General features: G+C 43.6%; 2 protein-coding genes across 7 annotated transcripts in view; one reads left to right on the forward strand and one right to left on the reverse strand.

The window, feature by feature from the left end:
* The window catches only part of FHOD3 (formin homology 2 domain containing 3), a 386,338-nt gene extending 378,938 nt beyond the window's left edge, over positions 1-7,400 (reverse strand). For 3 of the 6 annotated variants that reach the window (XM_027711086.2, XM_027711078.2, XM_027711073.2), the window contains exon 1: positions 6,877-7,398. In XM_027711086.2, coding sequence (XP_027566887.2) covers positions 6,877-7,041 — 165 coding nt within the window. In that variant the 5' untranslated portion in view covers positions 7,042-7,398. Of the gene's footprint in view, positions 1-6,876 lie in introns of all 6 variants that reach the window. The other 3 variants (XM_027711038.2, XM_027711032.2, XM_039381552.1) reach the window with 2 other exon arrangements.
* On the forward strand, positions 7,051-15,315 carry LOC120323305 (translation initiation factor IF-2-like). Its single transcript, XM_039381553.1, has 3 exons — positions 7,051-7,677; positions 14,742-14,830; positions 15,114-15,315. The coding sequence occupies exons 1-2, from the start codon at positions 7,051-7,053 to the stop codon at positions 14,754-14,756; spliced, it is 642 nt and encodes a 213-aa protein (XP_039237487.1). The 3' UTR covers positions 14,757-14,830; positions 15,114-15,315.
* Positions 15,316-15,599: the final 284 nt, after the last annotated feature.

Raw genomic sequence — 15,599 nt, forward strand, 5'->3', positions numbered from 1 at the left:
TACAAAACACCTTTTGAAAGAGGTACCCACCTGTCCTGGCTAAATTGCAGTCAGAGAATTGAACTGTAAAACCAAGTAGGGTTGTCGTAAGTGATAATGTGATGGAGGGACGACTTACAGCCCAGCTGCCTTGCATACATTTGCACAAGAGTTTTAACAGTCATCCTCACAACCCAGTGAGTGAAATCAGACAGAAAGAAAAGGGACTTCCATTTAGACCCTAGTGCTGTCTACTCTCCTGTATGGTTCCGAATCATGGGTCATCTACCGCCACCACCTGCGTCTCCTAGAACGCTTCCATCAACGCTGCCTCCGAACAATCTTAAACATGCACTGGTCAGATTTTGTGACCAATACATCTGTTCTTGAACAAGCAGCAGTCACAAGTATAGAGGCCATGTTGCTGAGAACACAGCTGTGATGGGCAGGGCATGTCTCCAGGATGAAGGACCACCGCCTCCCTAAGATCTGGCTTTATGGTGAACTTGCCACTGGCTGCTGCAAGAGAGGAGCCCCGAAGAAAAGATACAAGGACTCCCTGAAACAACATCTCAGCCTTGGCCATATTGATCACCATAACTGGTCTACTCTGGCCTCCAGTTGGGAGGCCTGGAGACACACCATCTATAACACAGCTGTCTCCTTTGAGAACACACGCAGGATCACCCTCGAGGAGAAAAGGCAACGCAGAAAGAACCGTGTTTTGCAGAATACACCATCTAAGGAGTCTTTCTGCTGTGCCTTTTGCAATCGGATATGTCTGTCACGTATTGGCCTCATAAGCCACCAGCGTGCCTGTAACAAATGTGGATAGAGCCTTCCCAAATCTTCGTTCACAAAGCCCAGCCATGATGATGATGATGACTGGCAAAGTAGGACAGCCGTGCAAGCACTGGGAAGCAAAAACTCCTCCTGAAGGTTTTTAGAACTTTTGTTCTTATTTAGAACAACAGAGGAAGAGAATGAGATTGCAACATGCCAGGTCACACGTCTCTGACCATTCCTCCACTGACACAGATAGGAACTGAAGTCATCTCAGTCTCTTGCTAAGTGAAGCCATTAATAATCTTCATACAAGAAGAATTTCGAAGAAATGAGGTATCAACAAATTGGTTTTGACAGAAAACAGCAAAATTTGTAACTGCAAGTACAAAACTTGAAGTATGGTAACATCAAGATCGAACTTCTTCCTATTCATCTCCTTTCTTTGATTCCAAACCTCCAGGAAACACAGGGTGATGCAAGTTTCCAGAGGCTGCATCTGACCAATCTGTGATTTCAAACTTTATTGGAACCCTGAGAACTACCAGCACTTTCGCTCCCACCGTTCTTGACACTGAGTTCTATAAAGAGTCTTGAGCTATGAGCAGCCAAACTGAGTGACTTGCAAGAAGGAAGTGTCAAAGTAAGGCAATTAATTTCTGGGATGGATCTGTGCCCCTACATTTACAATACAGCTTTTCAGCCTAGATCAAACAACTACAACTTGTCCGAATCATAACTTGTCAGAAGAACCTTGAAAGAACTTCAGAGTTATTTTAGGTTAAACTGCCGCAGATAAAGCCCAGTATTTGACTATTACTTTGTATCTGTTCTACGGGTATCTCTGCTCTTTTGAAAGCCCACACCACAGAACCTGCTGGGGACTAAGAAGCTTTTCACAGTTGTGGTTTTGGGTGGGTGTTTATACTCCCCCAGAAAAGTGTGTTTCACACAGGACTCAGATGCAGCTTGTGCTTGAAAGTCAGAAGACAGAGCAGTATCCTACCCCCTCTGCCCTCACAAATACTTTCCTATAAAATTCAAGCACATATGGCTACTACAGGGTCAATCTCTTTAACCATGGGAATCTGCCAGCTCCAGAAATACTTGACTGGAGTCAGAATACTTTGGAAACCTGTTGGAAATAACTGTTAAATCCTCTCTTCTCTCAAAGGATGAAAAAAGGCTGATGTCCACCTGCTTCAGGAAGAATATGAAAGACCTATATGTCCTGACAGCCCTCAATTAAAATATTTCCCAGCACTCAGTAGCAACACTTGCAGAAGATATCAGCCAGTTTCCCCTACCTGTGTTCATTTTCCCTGGGACAATGACAATATCCCAGTCTTCATTTTCTATTCTTCAGCTCCCATGAAGATCATTATGACTAACCCAAAAAAGCTCTCTTCAGAGATCATCTGCTCTAATTACCAGTGCCTCCATCAGGATTAGGCTCCAAACCATCCTTTCTTCTTCTGTTTCTGCCTAGCCTCTGTACACCAAGGCATTTCTTAATGTCACTGTGCTTCAAGGAAACCCGGGGAAGAGGAGCCAGTGGGTAGGTTTACTGCTCTCAGAAAACCTGAGGTTGATGCCAGCATAGAACCTGGCACAGAGTTCAATGCAAGAGCTGAGCTCCATGCCAGGACACAACCAGTGAAACAGCCCTTGTTATCAGTTTGCATCACACCATGCCCCAGAGTCAGCCCTGGCTTTCATCTAGGGCTAAATCACAACAGCTGAAGATGGAAATCTGGATGGTTGCTTTATGAATGAAACTCCCGAATCCCTCTAGTGCTCATTGGATTTATCTGCTTTATAACCACTGTTTTCTGAATGATACTGTTCCTAATTACAAATTCTTGGATGGGATTTAAACACAGAAGTTGCCTCCAGTTTTCTCAGAGGGAACAGAAGGTCAAAGAATTATCCTTATAGCACTATATCTCCCATTTCCACCACCACCACCAGTACATCATACGCACTGCTTTTTTTTTTGTTTTCCCTTGTTACACAAAGTATTTCGATTATGTTTTCTTGATAAATTAGACAGCTTGATTTCCTATATTATTGTAAAGTTGTATTTCTTACAGAGCTGCCCTAACACTGAACAGTACTGTGGGATGTGAAAACAGACTATGGCAACATACTCAGCATGCTGTAATTATGCGAATAAGTTATAATGAAGATCTCTAAAAAAAGTACACCACTTGACATCGGCCATGTATATATAGCCACTCTCCTGAACGACCCTGTGTCAGCAAGTCATAAGTATCAAGTAACTCAAAGCAATTCAAAACCAACAAACCCAATGTACTGAATTAGATTCAAAGTTCACTACTGGCACTGTGCCTGAGCCACCAATTTAGACCCAGTTCCGAATTTTCCCAAGGTTCACAGAAATGGGCAAAAGGGACATCTGAATTCAGAGTCCAGACTAAATCCAGTTCTTCTTCATAGAAGAAACAGTAGGAGTGACCTAAAATCCTCAGAAACAATAAAAGTCAAATTCAAAATGGCACCTTAGGCAGCCAAATCAATATAAGCAGCCCACAAAAGCTCTGCAATGTGGCTTAGTTACTCAGCAAGAATTTGTAGATGTGGCTAAAAATACCATAACAGAATTTTGGCACTTCATTGGATCACCAACTAAGATGGTGTGTCAGCATCTAGGACCAAAGCACATGAAAACATGGAGGATACCTGAAACAAGCATTCCTGATGGCAGTGCCATGCCCTATGGGGCTCAGCGTGTATACCAGGCAGAACTGAGCGCAACCCAGGGAACAGCAACCTGCTGTATCCAGAGATACAGATGTAGGGAAAGGTATGTGCACAGAGAGAAGTGGACAAACAAGAGTGAGGTAGGAGGTTACAATTAGGCACCAACTTCCAAGCCAAAGAAAGATTGCATCTTCTCAGTTTTCCCTATCAACCAGCTTAGGTGCTCCACTTTACTGAGGGTGGTAAAGCCCATCCCAGAGACTATTCATGGAACTCAGTTTCTGAACTTCACTGCACTCCTTCACAAGGATCAAAAAGCACTGCTGCTCAGAAGACAGCAATGCAATCTAGACTTTCATCCAGACTCAAGTAAAATTGTAAGTTTAAAGAGAAGTAGTAAAACCAACATGTGAAATTAAGAGTTGTATTTCCAAAGAACCTGACTGAAGAAATCCTGCCCTTTGGAGTCAAACTGTAACATCTGTTGGTTACAAAAAAGCTACTAATGACATACTATGACAGGTCAGAATGTCAAAGCATTTTTCATCTACTTTTTAAATTGTTTACTTCATAATTGTTTATAATGTTTAACTTACAAGGACTTGTAATACACAAGTTGTTTTACTAACTACAAAAATACTGTCGTCACTACTAATTTCAAGACAGGAATAGCGAAACCTGACAGTCACTGAAGTGAGCTGGATTCCAGCTACTGACTTCATCCTCTCAAGTACATCCACAGCAATACATCGTCTACAAGATGTACAAATTCATCAGCGATTTGAAGGCAACAAGCTGGCACCTCTGTTCAGAGAATAAGGGAATATTCATCGAAGTCAAGAGATGACAACTCAAAACCTGATAAAAAAAAATAGCACTGATAATTCAAAGTCACTGGCAAAAACGCCAACAGTTTATAAGATTTCAGAAATTATTTAGACAGTGGTGTTACTATGCATTTCATTATCATCATAGAATGGCTTGGGTTGGAAGAGACCTTAAAGTTCCAACCCCCCTGCCATGGGCAGGGACACCATTTGAAATATAAACTCCTAAGTATTTCAAGATATTTTGCGCTCATCACCATGAAAATACTAAATGGACCATCAATCCATTGGCTCACTAATTTTCAAAGTAATTAATCAATCAAACCTCAAATGTGTCAATGTGAACTGACACCTGAATTTCAACCCATGCTCTGCTTCGACAGCTGCATTCTTCTGGTATCACAGAGTTTGCCCTTATCTCTGGGTAAAAGGGAGCAAAATTCTTCTCAGGCAACTAATGTTGTGATCTTCTATTGACCAGGTGAATACAGTCTTGAGGAAAAGATGTAGAAATAGAAATAGAAAATGGAAAGCCTGTCCTTAGAAAGCAACACAAATCAGAATCATAAAGATTGTAATGCCAAACACAGAAATGCTGCCCTAACTGCAAGTGCACACAAAGAACTGTGCTCTCAGTATAAGGAATAAAAGTAAACAAGTCTCATCAACACCTTTTTTTTTTACTTTGTAGAAGCCAAGACAAAGCCAAGAGACATAATTAAGGCACTCTAGAGACAGGCAATGGTTCTGCAAACACAAAGGTAACTGCAACCATGTAAGCAGATTTCAATGAGCCTGCCCAAATTCTTACAATAGCAGAAGCAAAATATTTGCAAGAGCCAGCTCAGATTAACAAGTCACTGGACCAGGACTTGCCTCTAGCAGAGTACTATCTTTCAACAGCTGGGTTTGCAGCACCTCTGGGGACTTAGGCCATCTCTCATCCAAAGTCTGCAAGTCTGGTTTCCAAATATTAATTAAACTTGAGAAACATTGCATGTGGGAACACTGGGCAGGAGTTAAGTGTATAAAAGTGGTCAAGGATTTTGGATGGCTCCTAGGAATTAAACAGAGGTGGGGATTGCTGGTGGTGTTAGTATAAGGTCATAAATAAATGCCAGGACAGTATTCAAAGCAAAGCAAATGTGAAACACAACACAGTGGAATATGCTTGAAAATGAGGTTGAATTAACTCTGAATCCAGATTTTAAACTATCTCTTTATTTACTCCATTAGGTGTCAGAATCCATCCTGCCCTTCTTTTAATTAGCTCTAACTCCAAAAAAAGGCCTCCCTTGAAAACAATGAGACCACTCTCTGAATTGGGGACGACTGGGCACATGAAAACAGAATTGACCCAGCACACCAAGAGCTTCCAAAGTTTTTGTGTGTTAGGCAGAGCTCTGTTCACTGGATGCTGTATCCTTGGCAACTATTATGCAAGAAATCGTTCTACAAATGCAAAACTTCTGTCTGCTCCAAGAGATTTTCTCTGAAATACTTTTATGGGATTTTGGATATCCTTAAATCTAAGAGGACACACACCCCTTTGTCATCTTCCCGCATGTTCCCATGAGCATAAAACAAGAAGTGATGTTAAAAGAGTATTTTCCTCCCACTTCATCACAATGCAAATAAAAGTTTTACAACTTTTACTTTGCAGAAAAAAAAAGAAGTGGGTATTTTTTCTTTTTTCTTCAGTGGACTCTGCATAACTAATGTGCAGATGCAAGATAATAATAAAACAACATTATTATTATGTCAATCAATGGCATTGTTTTGAAAACTAAAAATTCAAGGATCATGCCTGGGTGCCTGACTTCAAGGGCTGACCTGCAGATGCCAGCATATGTACTAGAAGAAGCATGCAGAAGAGATAGGTAAGATTTGACAAGGGCCATGCTGCAGTTTTTCGCAAGAGGGACTAACAGTACCGATTATTTCAAGGGCAGCAGACACGCTGCTATTTTTACCAAAGCCTTGGCTGGATCTGCCTAGCTCATTAAACCCCACCACGGCAAAGTCCTGGTCCTGCCGGCGCGACCCTGCTCCGCGCAGCCCGGCTGTCCTGAACCATCTTATTCCTCAGTATCCCCAGACACTCCGGCAACACTAGCGAAGAACAGGCACGTAGTACATCTGGGGCTTAGGTTTGATGAGGTTTTTCTTCCCCTGAGGAATGTTTGCAGCAGCTACAGCTACAACTGCAGCAGAGGTGGTAGCTGCCCTTGAGAGCGTTTGGGAGCACAGGAGAGCAGCGGAGGGAGCCCCGGGCCTCCCCCCAGGACTTAAGGAAATACTGATACTGCCGGGGCGAGGGATAGCGCCGGCAGGGGCACACGGGGAGCCGGCGGGGGGCACACGGGGTCCAGTGGGGCAGCCCCGCCGCCGGGCGCTCTCCCCGCACAGAGCCCGGGCTGCCGCCCCGCAGGGCCGGGGGCCGCCCGCCGGCCTCTGTTCCCCGCCGCCGGGCTCATGCGGGGAGGCCGCTGCCCTTCGCCCGGTGCCCCCGCCACACACACACACACACACGCACACACACGTCCCTGCCCTCCCACGGTACCTTCTGCGGGGCGCGGAGCAGGCGGTGCACCCCGGCCAGCTGGGTGGCGAGCGGGATGTCCTCTCGGAAGGTGTAGAGCGGCGGCCGGGTGGGCTCAGGGAAGTTGGTGCTGTTGAAGGGGTCGGTGTCATCCAGCAGCTGCACCCGGCACACCAGCGTGGCCATGGCGCATCCATGCACCGCCGCGGCCGGGCGCGGGCGGGCAGCGGCACCCCCAAGTCACCGGCACCGAGGTGCTGCCTGCGCGCCCGCCGCCGCCTGCGAGCGGCACTCCCCTCCCCGGCGCGGGCTGGCCGGCAGCCGGCAGCCTTCCCCCGGCTCCCCGAGCGAACGCCGGCCGCCTCACAGCCGCCGCGCCTCGGGGAGGCGGCCCATAGCCCCTTCCCCGCCGGGATCCACGAGTGCAGGAGCGCTTCAGGCCGAGAAAGCAGGAGGCGGCGCCGGAGCCGCGGGGCGCGGGCAGAGCAGCAGCAGCAGCTCCCCCATTCCCGGCCGCTGCGCGCCGAGCGAGCAGCGGGAATGCCGCGGCCGGCACGGGCAGCCCAGAGCAACGCCGGGCAACGGGGCGGCCGCCAGCGCCCCCGCGCGGCCAACGGCGGCGCCGCCCCCGACCCGAGGAGACCTCCCCGCCCGGCGGGAAGGAGAGTCCGCCCGGGATATCCCCCGCCTCCGCCGGCCCAGGCCCAGGGGGAACGGATAGAGAGACAGCGAGAGACAAAGGGGGAGCGGGGCCGCCAGACTTTCCAGCCGCATCAGAGGAGCGGGAGCGACTCACCCTTGACTCCCGGCAAGAATGCGCGTGTACTGAGCTCAGTCTTCCTGTCACGAACATCCCAAATGTCCCAAATCTTTAGTGTAATATTTACCCCTTTCTAAAGGGAAGCCTTAAATAATACCCGCTTTAGAAAGAAAAAAAAAAAAGTTTGAGATTAGCTCACTTGGTTAGAGCCTGTTTCTAATAACACCAAGGTTGTGGGTTCAATCCCACATCTTCGTTCGCGAAGCCTAGTCATGATGATGCTGATGTGGGTTCGATCCTGTTCAGGCCATTCACTTAATGATTATACTCAGTGGTCCTTGTGGGTCCCTTCCAACTACAAATACTCTGTGATTCTGTGACCTGAAACCAGGGTATTCGATATAGGATTGTTGGGTGCGTTTATCTGTATTTGTACAAAACCCTCTCTGCCATTAGGGTTGTATATACTCAGGGTTCGTTTGGTTTCCCAGAGCATAGGGCCTGGGCAGACTCCCCACCCTGGACAGGAGACACGCCAGGTGCTGCCTGGCTTTGTGTGCGGGCTCTCCTCTTTCCTTAGACCTTCTCCTTCCTTCCTCCTCCCAGGCGAATGTGGGGACAAAGTGCCAAGCACCTGGATAGGCACAGAGCAGAGCGCTGAGCTCTTCAAGGTGCACCTATACATGTTACCGAGACTGCAGCCTCATTGGTGGGAATCGAGGATACACACACTCGGGTCTTCGCTCTTGGGGGTGTGGACCTCAGGAGAAGGGCCATGAAATAAGTTATGGGTGAAATACAGAGAACAAAGGGGCTCCCTGTCCTGGGGGAATGGCTGCATTTGCATAGGCTGAGCATCTACCCAAGAGGATGCACCGTACTTTACAGACATGGCTCATAACAATCTATCCTTTCTTCCTTCATGGAGAGGGCTGTGGGGCAAGACCTGTAGCATGGTGAGAACTGCAGGATTTATCACAGAAATGTCTTAGGCAAGAAAGCATGACGTCTAGATCATAGTGTTTGCATGAAGTAACAATTTCCTCCCAGAATTATTACTGGTTTGGGAGTATTTGTCAGCACTGACACAAAAGGGGATTTCTGTCCACATGTGGTCTGTCCTTCTGTTTCTGTTCTTCTTGGGACTAACTTGTCATGGTTCGGTTTTGCAAGCAGTTATGCATATTTTCAGAAAAGAGAAGTTATATATGGTGAAGTCCTGGTTTTGATTTTTAAAATTCCTATTTTACAAAATTCCTATTTTACAAAGAAATATATTTTTGCATTTCCTTTAGTACCAAGAATTTCATTTCTAGAGAAAACAGTATTGCTTATTTATGTTGTGTATTTATATCTGCTTCTTTATGTTGTGTATTTTTGTCACAATGTGAAGTTAAAATTAAAAAGGATATTTTGGGTTTATAAATCATGATTTAATGAATTATCATTTAAATTCCATTTTTGTAAAAAAATTACATTTGCTGCTAATTAATTATTAATATGAGGTTGCATTTTCTGCTAATCAATTATTAATATGAAGTGGCATTTTCTGCTAACCAATTAGTGACATGAAGTGGTATAAGATTGTTATTCTTGCTATTCATTAATAGTCAGGATTAATCCTGACTTTTGCTAAATTAATATATGGCACTTGTCTCATTGCAGAGGCATTAATACTTGGAGGGCAGTTTTAAATAAATTATGGAAGCCAGGATTTTATATGGGACAGCATCACATTATCTTTCCTCCAATAATGGAAAATGAAAACGAAGGATCAGCCAATGGAGGTCAGATAACCTAAGGCTCAACATCTAGCCACCGACTCTAAATCCCATATGGAACCTTGTATGTTATGCTCTTCAACTGGATTTCCAAATACAAGGTGACTGATGGAGATACATTTTACGACCAGGAAGGAAGGAAAATAGAGCGATACAAGCATGAAAGGATTCTGAGTTAGCCAGAGCTTTGAGGTGCATCCTTTTCCTATACTTTCCTATACTTCCCATATATGCACACACACACACACACTTTCTTATAATTTTTCTTAATTGTAAACATCCCCAAAGCACTATAAACCAATGAATTTCAGAATCTGGATTTTATTTGAATTTGAATTCAGTTAATACAGGTAGAAAGAGAAAACAGATCTGCTGGATAAAGCAGAATAACATTACAAAGTCTGTGAGTGTGAGTGTAGAGGGAGAGACACACGCCTAAATTCAGCATTTGAGTGGTTTTCCACTCTTCTACATACTCTTCAGAGGCCTTCTGAATCTGCAGTCTCTTTCCATCAGCCTGAGCCAGAGCAGTGTATAGCCTCCTCTTCCAGTCACCATTTTATGCTTTCCGCTGCAAAGCTGTACTTTGTCCTTTGAAAAGTCCTTCCCTCACTATCTGCTCTATCTGCTTTGCAGACCAAAGGATAGTGCTCTCCCCTCTCTCCGCTCTCCTCTGTCATCTCTCTTCTCTCCTATCTCCTCTCTCCTCTCACGAGGTTTTGCTTATTCAGTGCAGCAGCTAAATGAAGGTGAGCAGGCAACTTTACTTCTCACTGTTCCACTACAACCTTTCAAAAGAGCATGAGATGGCTTTTAAATGACCTTAACACACAGTCAAATTCAAATGAACAGCCAGACACTGCCTGTCAGGAGTACAAGGCATGAAGCACCATGGGCATTGCATCTGGAAGGACAGAGGCACGACAAGAACAGCAGATGTGGTCGCCTCACCCCATTTCTCATTATGGAAGGTAAGGTCTTCTCAGAGAGTGAGAGCGTTTTCCTCAGTCATGCTGAATGAAAACAGCATTCAGGAGCTCCGAAGAATCCTCAGCACAGTCCAGGCTGTGTTCCTTCTGCCTTCAGTGGTATCATGGACTAGTGAGTCCCATTCCTGGAGGTGACAACTGAGATGGGCTGTGTTGCTTGCTGACCTTGGAGTCCCTGAGTCTATCTCACATGCCCTTTCCATGAAAACACAGCCTACATATTATCAAGTAAAGTCCAGTTTCAAGCTCCCAAGTTCCTTTCACAAAATCATAAGGGGAAAATGCGTGCACACATTTTTCAGGAATGAAACATAACTTAGGAGGTTTCATTTAGGGCTGATTTATTCATCTTAACTCATCCCATTATTGGCATTTCTTAGAAATACATTGTTGAATGAGTTAAGATGGTGTGTCAAGTTTAAATTTGAATTTCATTATTGTTGAAACCTCAATGTTAAAATAACATTGGGTTTTTTGTCTTTAATTTCCTCTTTTTTATTAAAAATAAAAAATATATATTTGAGGGAAAGTTATTGAAAGCATATTTTTTAACCCAAGGACCACCCAGACACAACGTAAATGTGCATTTAAGCAGTTTTAAAAAATGATACTAGGTATCAGAGCAATTGGCATAGCTCCACAGGAGTATTATTTTTTCTGGTGTATCATCACGTCAATACAGATCTAGACACATGATTGTGAGACTACAGTATATGAAGTGGCCAGTCCTTTGGCTTTATCTCTCCCTGTCAGACAAATTGAATTGCTTTCCAAATTTCATTTTTTGAACTTGAAGCCAATTTTAGTTATGGGAGAACAAAAGCAATTTTAACTTCCATGATTTATTCACTTAACATTAATAAAGCTGAAAAATAACAGTCTATTTGGTAATGGTAATCAAAATGGGCTTGCGAACCACTGGAATTAAAGTACAGTAATGAAAGTGCTGACAGATCCTTTACTGTAGTGATGGGAACTGTATTTCTGCCTTATCCACACTATAATCTGTAGATACTGCTTTGTTCTCTTAGTGAAGTGTGGAGAGCGATTTATTATCATTGTTAGCATGGACAGGCAAATAACCTAACACACTTCTCAAAATAATGGTGTGTAAGTGAAATCCAGTCTGTCACAAGACCAAAAATAATACTGTAGATTTTGGCCTCGTTCATCCAAGGATCTCAAAGTGCTCAGCTACCATTAAATGTTGCCTGCTTATTCCTGCCCTTCAGATGGGGAAACTGAGGAGCTGACAGATCAAGGATACAATTCTTATATGATTTTTTTTTATAGAAGTGTTTTTTTACTGATTGCAATAGAACCTGAACTGGGTGTCATATGACTGGATAACAGAAGACATCCACAGAAAAGCCCACCTTAACAAAAACTTCTTTTTTTGTAACTAAGGACTTACAGTGGTCCCAAAGACTGTCAGTGTCTTCATTAAGCTTGAATTACATAATCACGCATTCCAATTCTGTTGAGTTGTACTGAAAGTTATTCGTCTGTGGTTGCTGGCTAATACTTTATATGAAGTAATACTATATGCTATTAACACTGGCTAATACTGCAGTTTGGTGGTGAAGATGAGCTCAAGGTTCACGATTCCAAAATCACTCAACGTTCAAAGATGCTGCACAGATTTGTAAAAACCAAGCCCTGGTTTGGTATGATCCATGGATCATACCACCCTAGGAAATAATGTTTGATGTTCTGACGGTGACCCTATAGATCACCTACTTCTCTGCAAGGTCTTCACCTAAGGTGGAAAGGTCTTAAAGATATAACTCCTGTTGAAAGGGCTGAAAAGTGAGATTTCTATGATGTGCGTGCTGCTCAATGCCATTTAATACAGTCTTTGGCTACACAAATACACTTATGGTCTCTTACAAGACTCCTGTCTCTTTCAGCACACAGGCAAGGGGACTTAATTCATGCACGCAGGTATTTTACTTCACCTTCACCATTTAATGCTCAAGGCCTCCTGCCATATCCCTTGCACGCTACTTAAACCCTGTTCTGATGACAGAACTAATTTCCTCAAGAGATTTGCTCCAGTGCTCAGTACTATATCAGATGATTGCTTTGCAACTATCTATTAATTTATAATCACAACGTCCTCTGCACGGAAGAGGTCACTTTGCCCCCATTTTATGGTTGGAATGTTACCAGACAAAATGGAGATGAAGTCAAAAGTAACCACCGCTGTTGGCTGTCTAATTCTGCCAATCTGCCTACAACCAGATTCCAAAACATCTAAGAACACTATGAGTTACAAGTGCTGCTGAGAGTGACCTTAGCTTAGGCTGGTTGGGTGTTCTACAGCTAACACCAGGCTGCACAGAAGAGGAGGAAATGCATGCAATGAGACTCTGAAAAAGTCACTGGGAGTGACTTTAACTTTTTGCTGGAATTTTACCATGGCAGCATTTATGGGGCTTAACCATTAGATACTCTCACCTAAATCGTCAAGCCATTGGATTCATTCACTTTAAGTACCTCAACAAGTGAGGGGGAGAGCTTGCAGAAACCAACCCTCTCTGCTACTCAGCTCTGATTCTTTCTCAGAAGGAAAAGACGTATACCATATGAAGTTGTGAATTAAAATTTATTCTGAAAATATTGTATTCTGCATCTGTGTAAACGTTTATATACATATGCAGAGCCACCTTTTCAGACTCTAAAAAGAATGCTCCCTACTGTTAACTCTACACATCAAACCTCCAGCCAAGGACCATCCACGTTTTATCAAATTCCGGTTAACTGTAACTGCTCAAGCTCTCAAGCCCATGAGACCACAAACATGTCTAAGATATATAAGGACATAGGTGTAAGACAATGAGAACAAACAAGAATCACTTAGAAGCTATTTCTGCTTGTGGGATCTTTTACCATTTGTAATGTTACAGAGCTGTAACTACACATGATTTTTGAAATGGTGACTGATTCTCCAGAGCTGGCTATTAAATCAGACAAAAACTCAGTCTTTAAATCAAAGTTCTCCTTTTATCAGTGAGGTATGTCTTTTATAGATTTTCTGTCCATTTTTCATTATCCTCCTCTAAAAAATATAAAGGTGTGGGAATGCCTCCAGGTGATTTTAATATCACTCCTTTCCTTGAAGCACCTGATTAGGACGATGGGGAGGAGGTTACACAGCTTGAAGAGTATGGGAAGGCAGAGAGTGAGGGTCCCAGGAGAGACCTCAGAGCCTGCAGATCATGCTCAGATGGAGAGGTTGCTGAACTGGGCCAGAGAAACACTGGAAAGAAAACCTGCTAGGGAGCAAAGGGGAGGCTACAGAGTTTGCTGGAACTTAAAAAAGTTAATGAACTGACTGCAAATAGAACTTGAAGTGAGCTCTGACTTTCCTCTTTTAGAGCATTGCAAGAGGAGTTGGCTACAAGCGTTTTCTATTTCTGTTATAGATTCCTTACTTTGAATTTATTGGAAATATACTAGCCTGTATCTGAATACAGTCTGACTTTTGACTTGAAAAGCCATTTGGTCCGCTTTTGGAAGTTTGTTTGAGGGTAGAGAGAGCTTACCTCTCTTCATTTCTCTCCTCATTCTCTGATGCTGTACACTAATGGAGAACAGGAGAGTGGTAACAGGGGTTTCCTGGACGATGTCTTCAGAGAGGATACGAGGCAAAGGCAATTTCCAGAAGCAAGGTGAACCATGTTGGACCAATTGTCTGTCCCAGTATCTGGATCCCTTTCCCCACCCACGACGTGGGGGAGCCCAGCTCTAGCTCCTTCTCCGTCTGAAGAACCATTTCCGACGTCTTGGTGGACGGGGAAGGGGGACTCCAGCGACAGGGTTTTTCAGGCCCCGAGCCTGGAGGGGAGAGGGGCCCTCCCCTCCCCCCAGCACCCACGTGGCTCCATGGCAGGCACAGAGACAGCACACCGGGCGTGGAGAGGAGGCAAGAGAGAGTTTATTGTTGGGAAGGGGTTTATAAGGCTTTTAGGAGGGTCAAAGGGGAACCAATCACAAGTTCAGGGTCACACAGAAAAAACCATCAGGTAAAGGGTCAACAGCCAATAGGAAGGGGTTAAACAAAGGACCAATGGGACACCTCGGGACACCTTTCCCAGGACATTCTTGCATGGGAGATAACAGTTGCTGTGGGGGGTGTTGGGAAGAAGAAACACGTGTTTGCAAAGAGACCACAAAGAGCCATCCTAAGACGTGTTCAAACAAGTTTCTCATCAGACTTAGTGCTACACCAGTACAGCAAATTCTGTTAAGGACCCCCCAAAAATTTCAGTATTTTCCTGCCTGGCAGTCTCTGAAAGTGTAATGCAAACTAATTTTTTGGTTCAGCGATAGAACTTGATAATTTCTTTTCAGTGGAATAAAGAATGAAGCACAGTCCTTCTTCTCCATTATAAAAGCATGTGAGCTGAAAAAAGACCCATAAGCAGCAGTGAGAATGGTTGGTAAGTTGCTTCTTATTCTTTGATATATAAATTTTGATATAAACTGACATTGGTTTTATCAAATATAATGGTATCTTGCTAGTATGAGATCTTAGCATAAAACTCAACTAATGAGTCTTTCTTGGAAAATGGAAAGATGCTCCCATCCATAGATTACATTACTTATCAAGCAAATTATATTTTCAGATGTAATTCATGGCACTGCTCTTGCTTTAATTTTGTTGTCTAAACATAAAAGCTTGTGTTTCACACACGTTTGTACAGAAAGTCTCTATCATTACAGGACTAAGAAGAAGAATAAAAAAGGGATAAAGCAGCCTGCTTACAGACATGCTGTAGCTGTAATGACCTTTTCTGCATTTTCAGCTCAATAGAAACAAATGCCAGACTGGACACAAGCCATACAGACATTTGATAGACAGCGGCCAGCAATGCGGTGGCCATTTGCTGGCACATGACAATAAATGAGAACATCTGAAAAAGTACCAAGACCCAGTTTATTTTTAAAGCAGTTTCTAAGATAAATAAAAATAACCTCTTCTTGAGGAAAACAGAACATCTTGGTTTGGAATCTGAACATATGAAATTTGCTTTAATTTTTTTGTTACTGACAGCATTAACCCACTGATTAATTATCACATCACTTTATATCTTATAAAGTAGTGCTGAGTGTTACCTCGGTGACTTGTTTAAACTAAACTTTGGAGGAGAAAAAGTAGTTTATAATTTTTCATTTCAGGTATCCACTTTGCATTGTGGATGCTTATTT

Source organism: Pipra filicauda, unplaced genomic scaffold (assembly GCF_003945595.2).
Source record: "Pipra filicauda isolate LSUMZ 115617 unplaced genomic scaffold, ASM394559v2 scaffold230_size2164044_pilon, whole genome shotgun sequence".
NCBI lineage: Eukaryota > Metazoa > Chordata > Aves > Passeriformes > Pipridae > Pipra > Pipra filicauda.

What these genes read in the sequence shown, in the direction of transcription:
- LOC120323305 (XM_039381553.1), top strand. Translation starts at nt 7,051, where the DNA reads ATGCACCGCCGCGGCCGGGCGCGGGCGGGCAGCGGCACCCCCAAGTCA.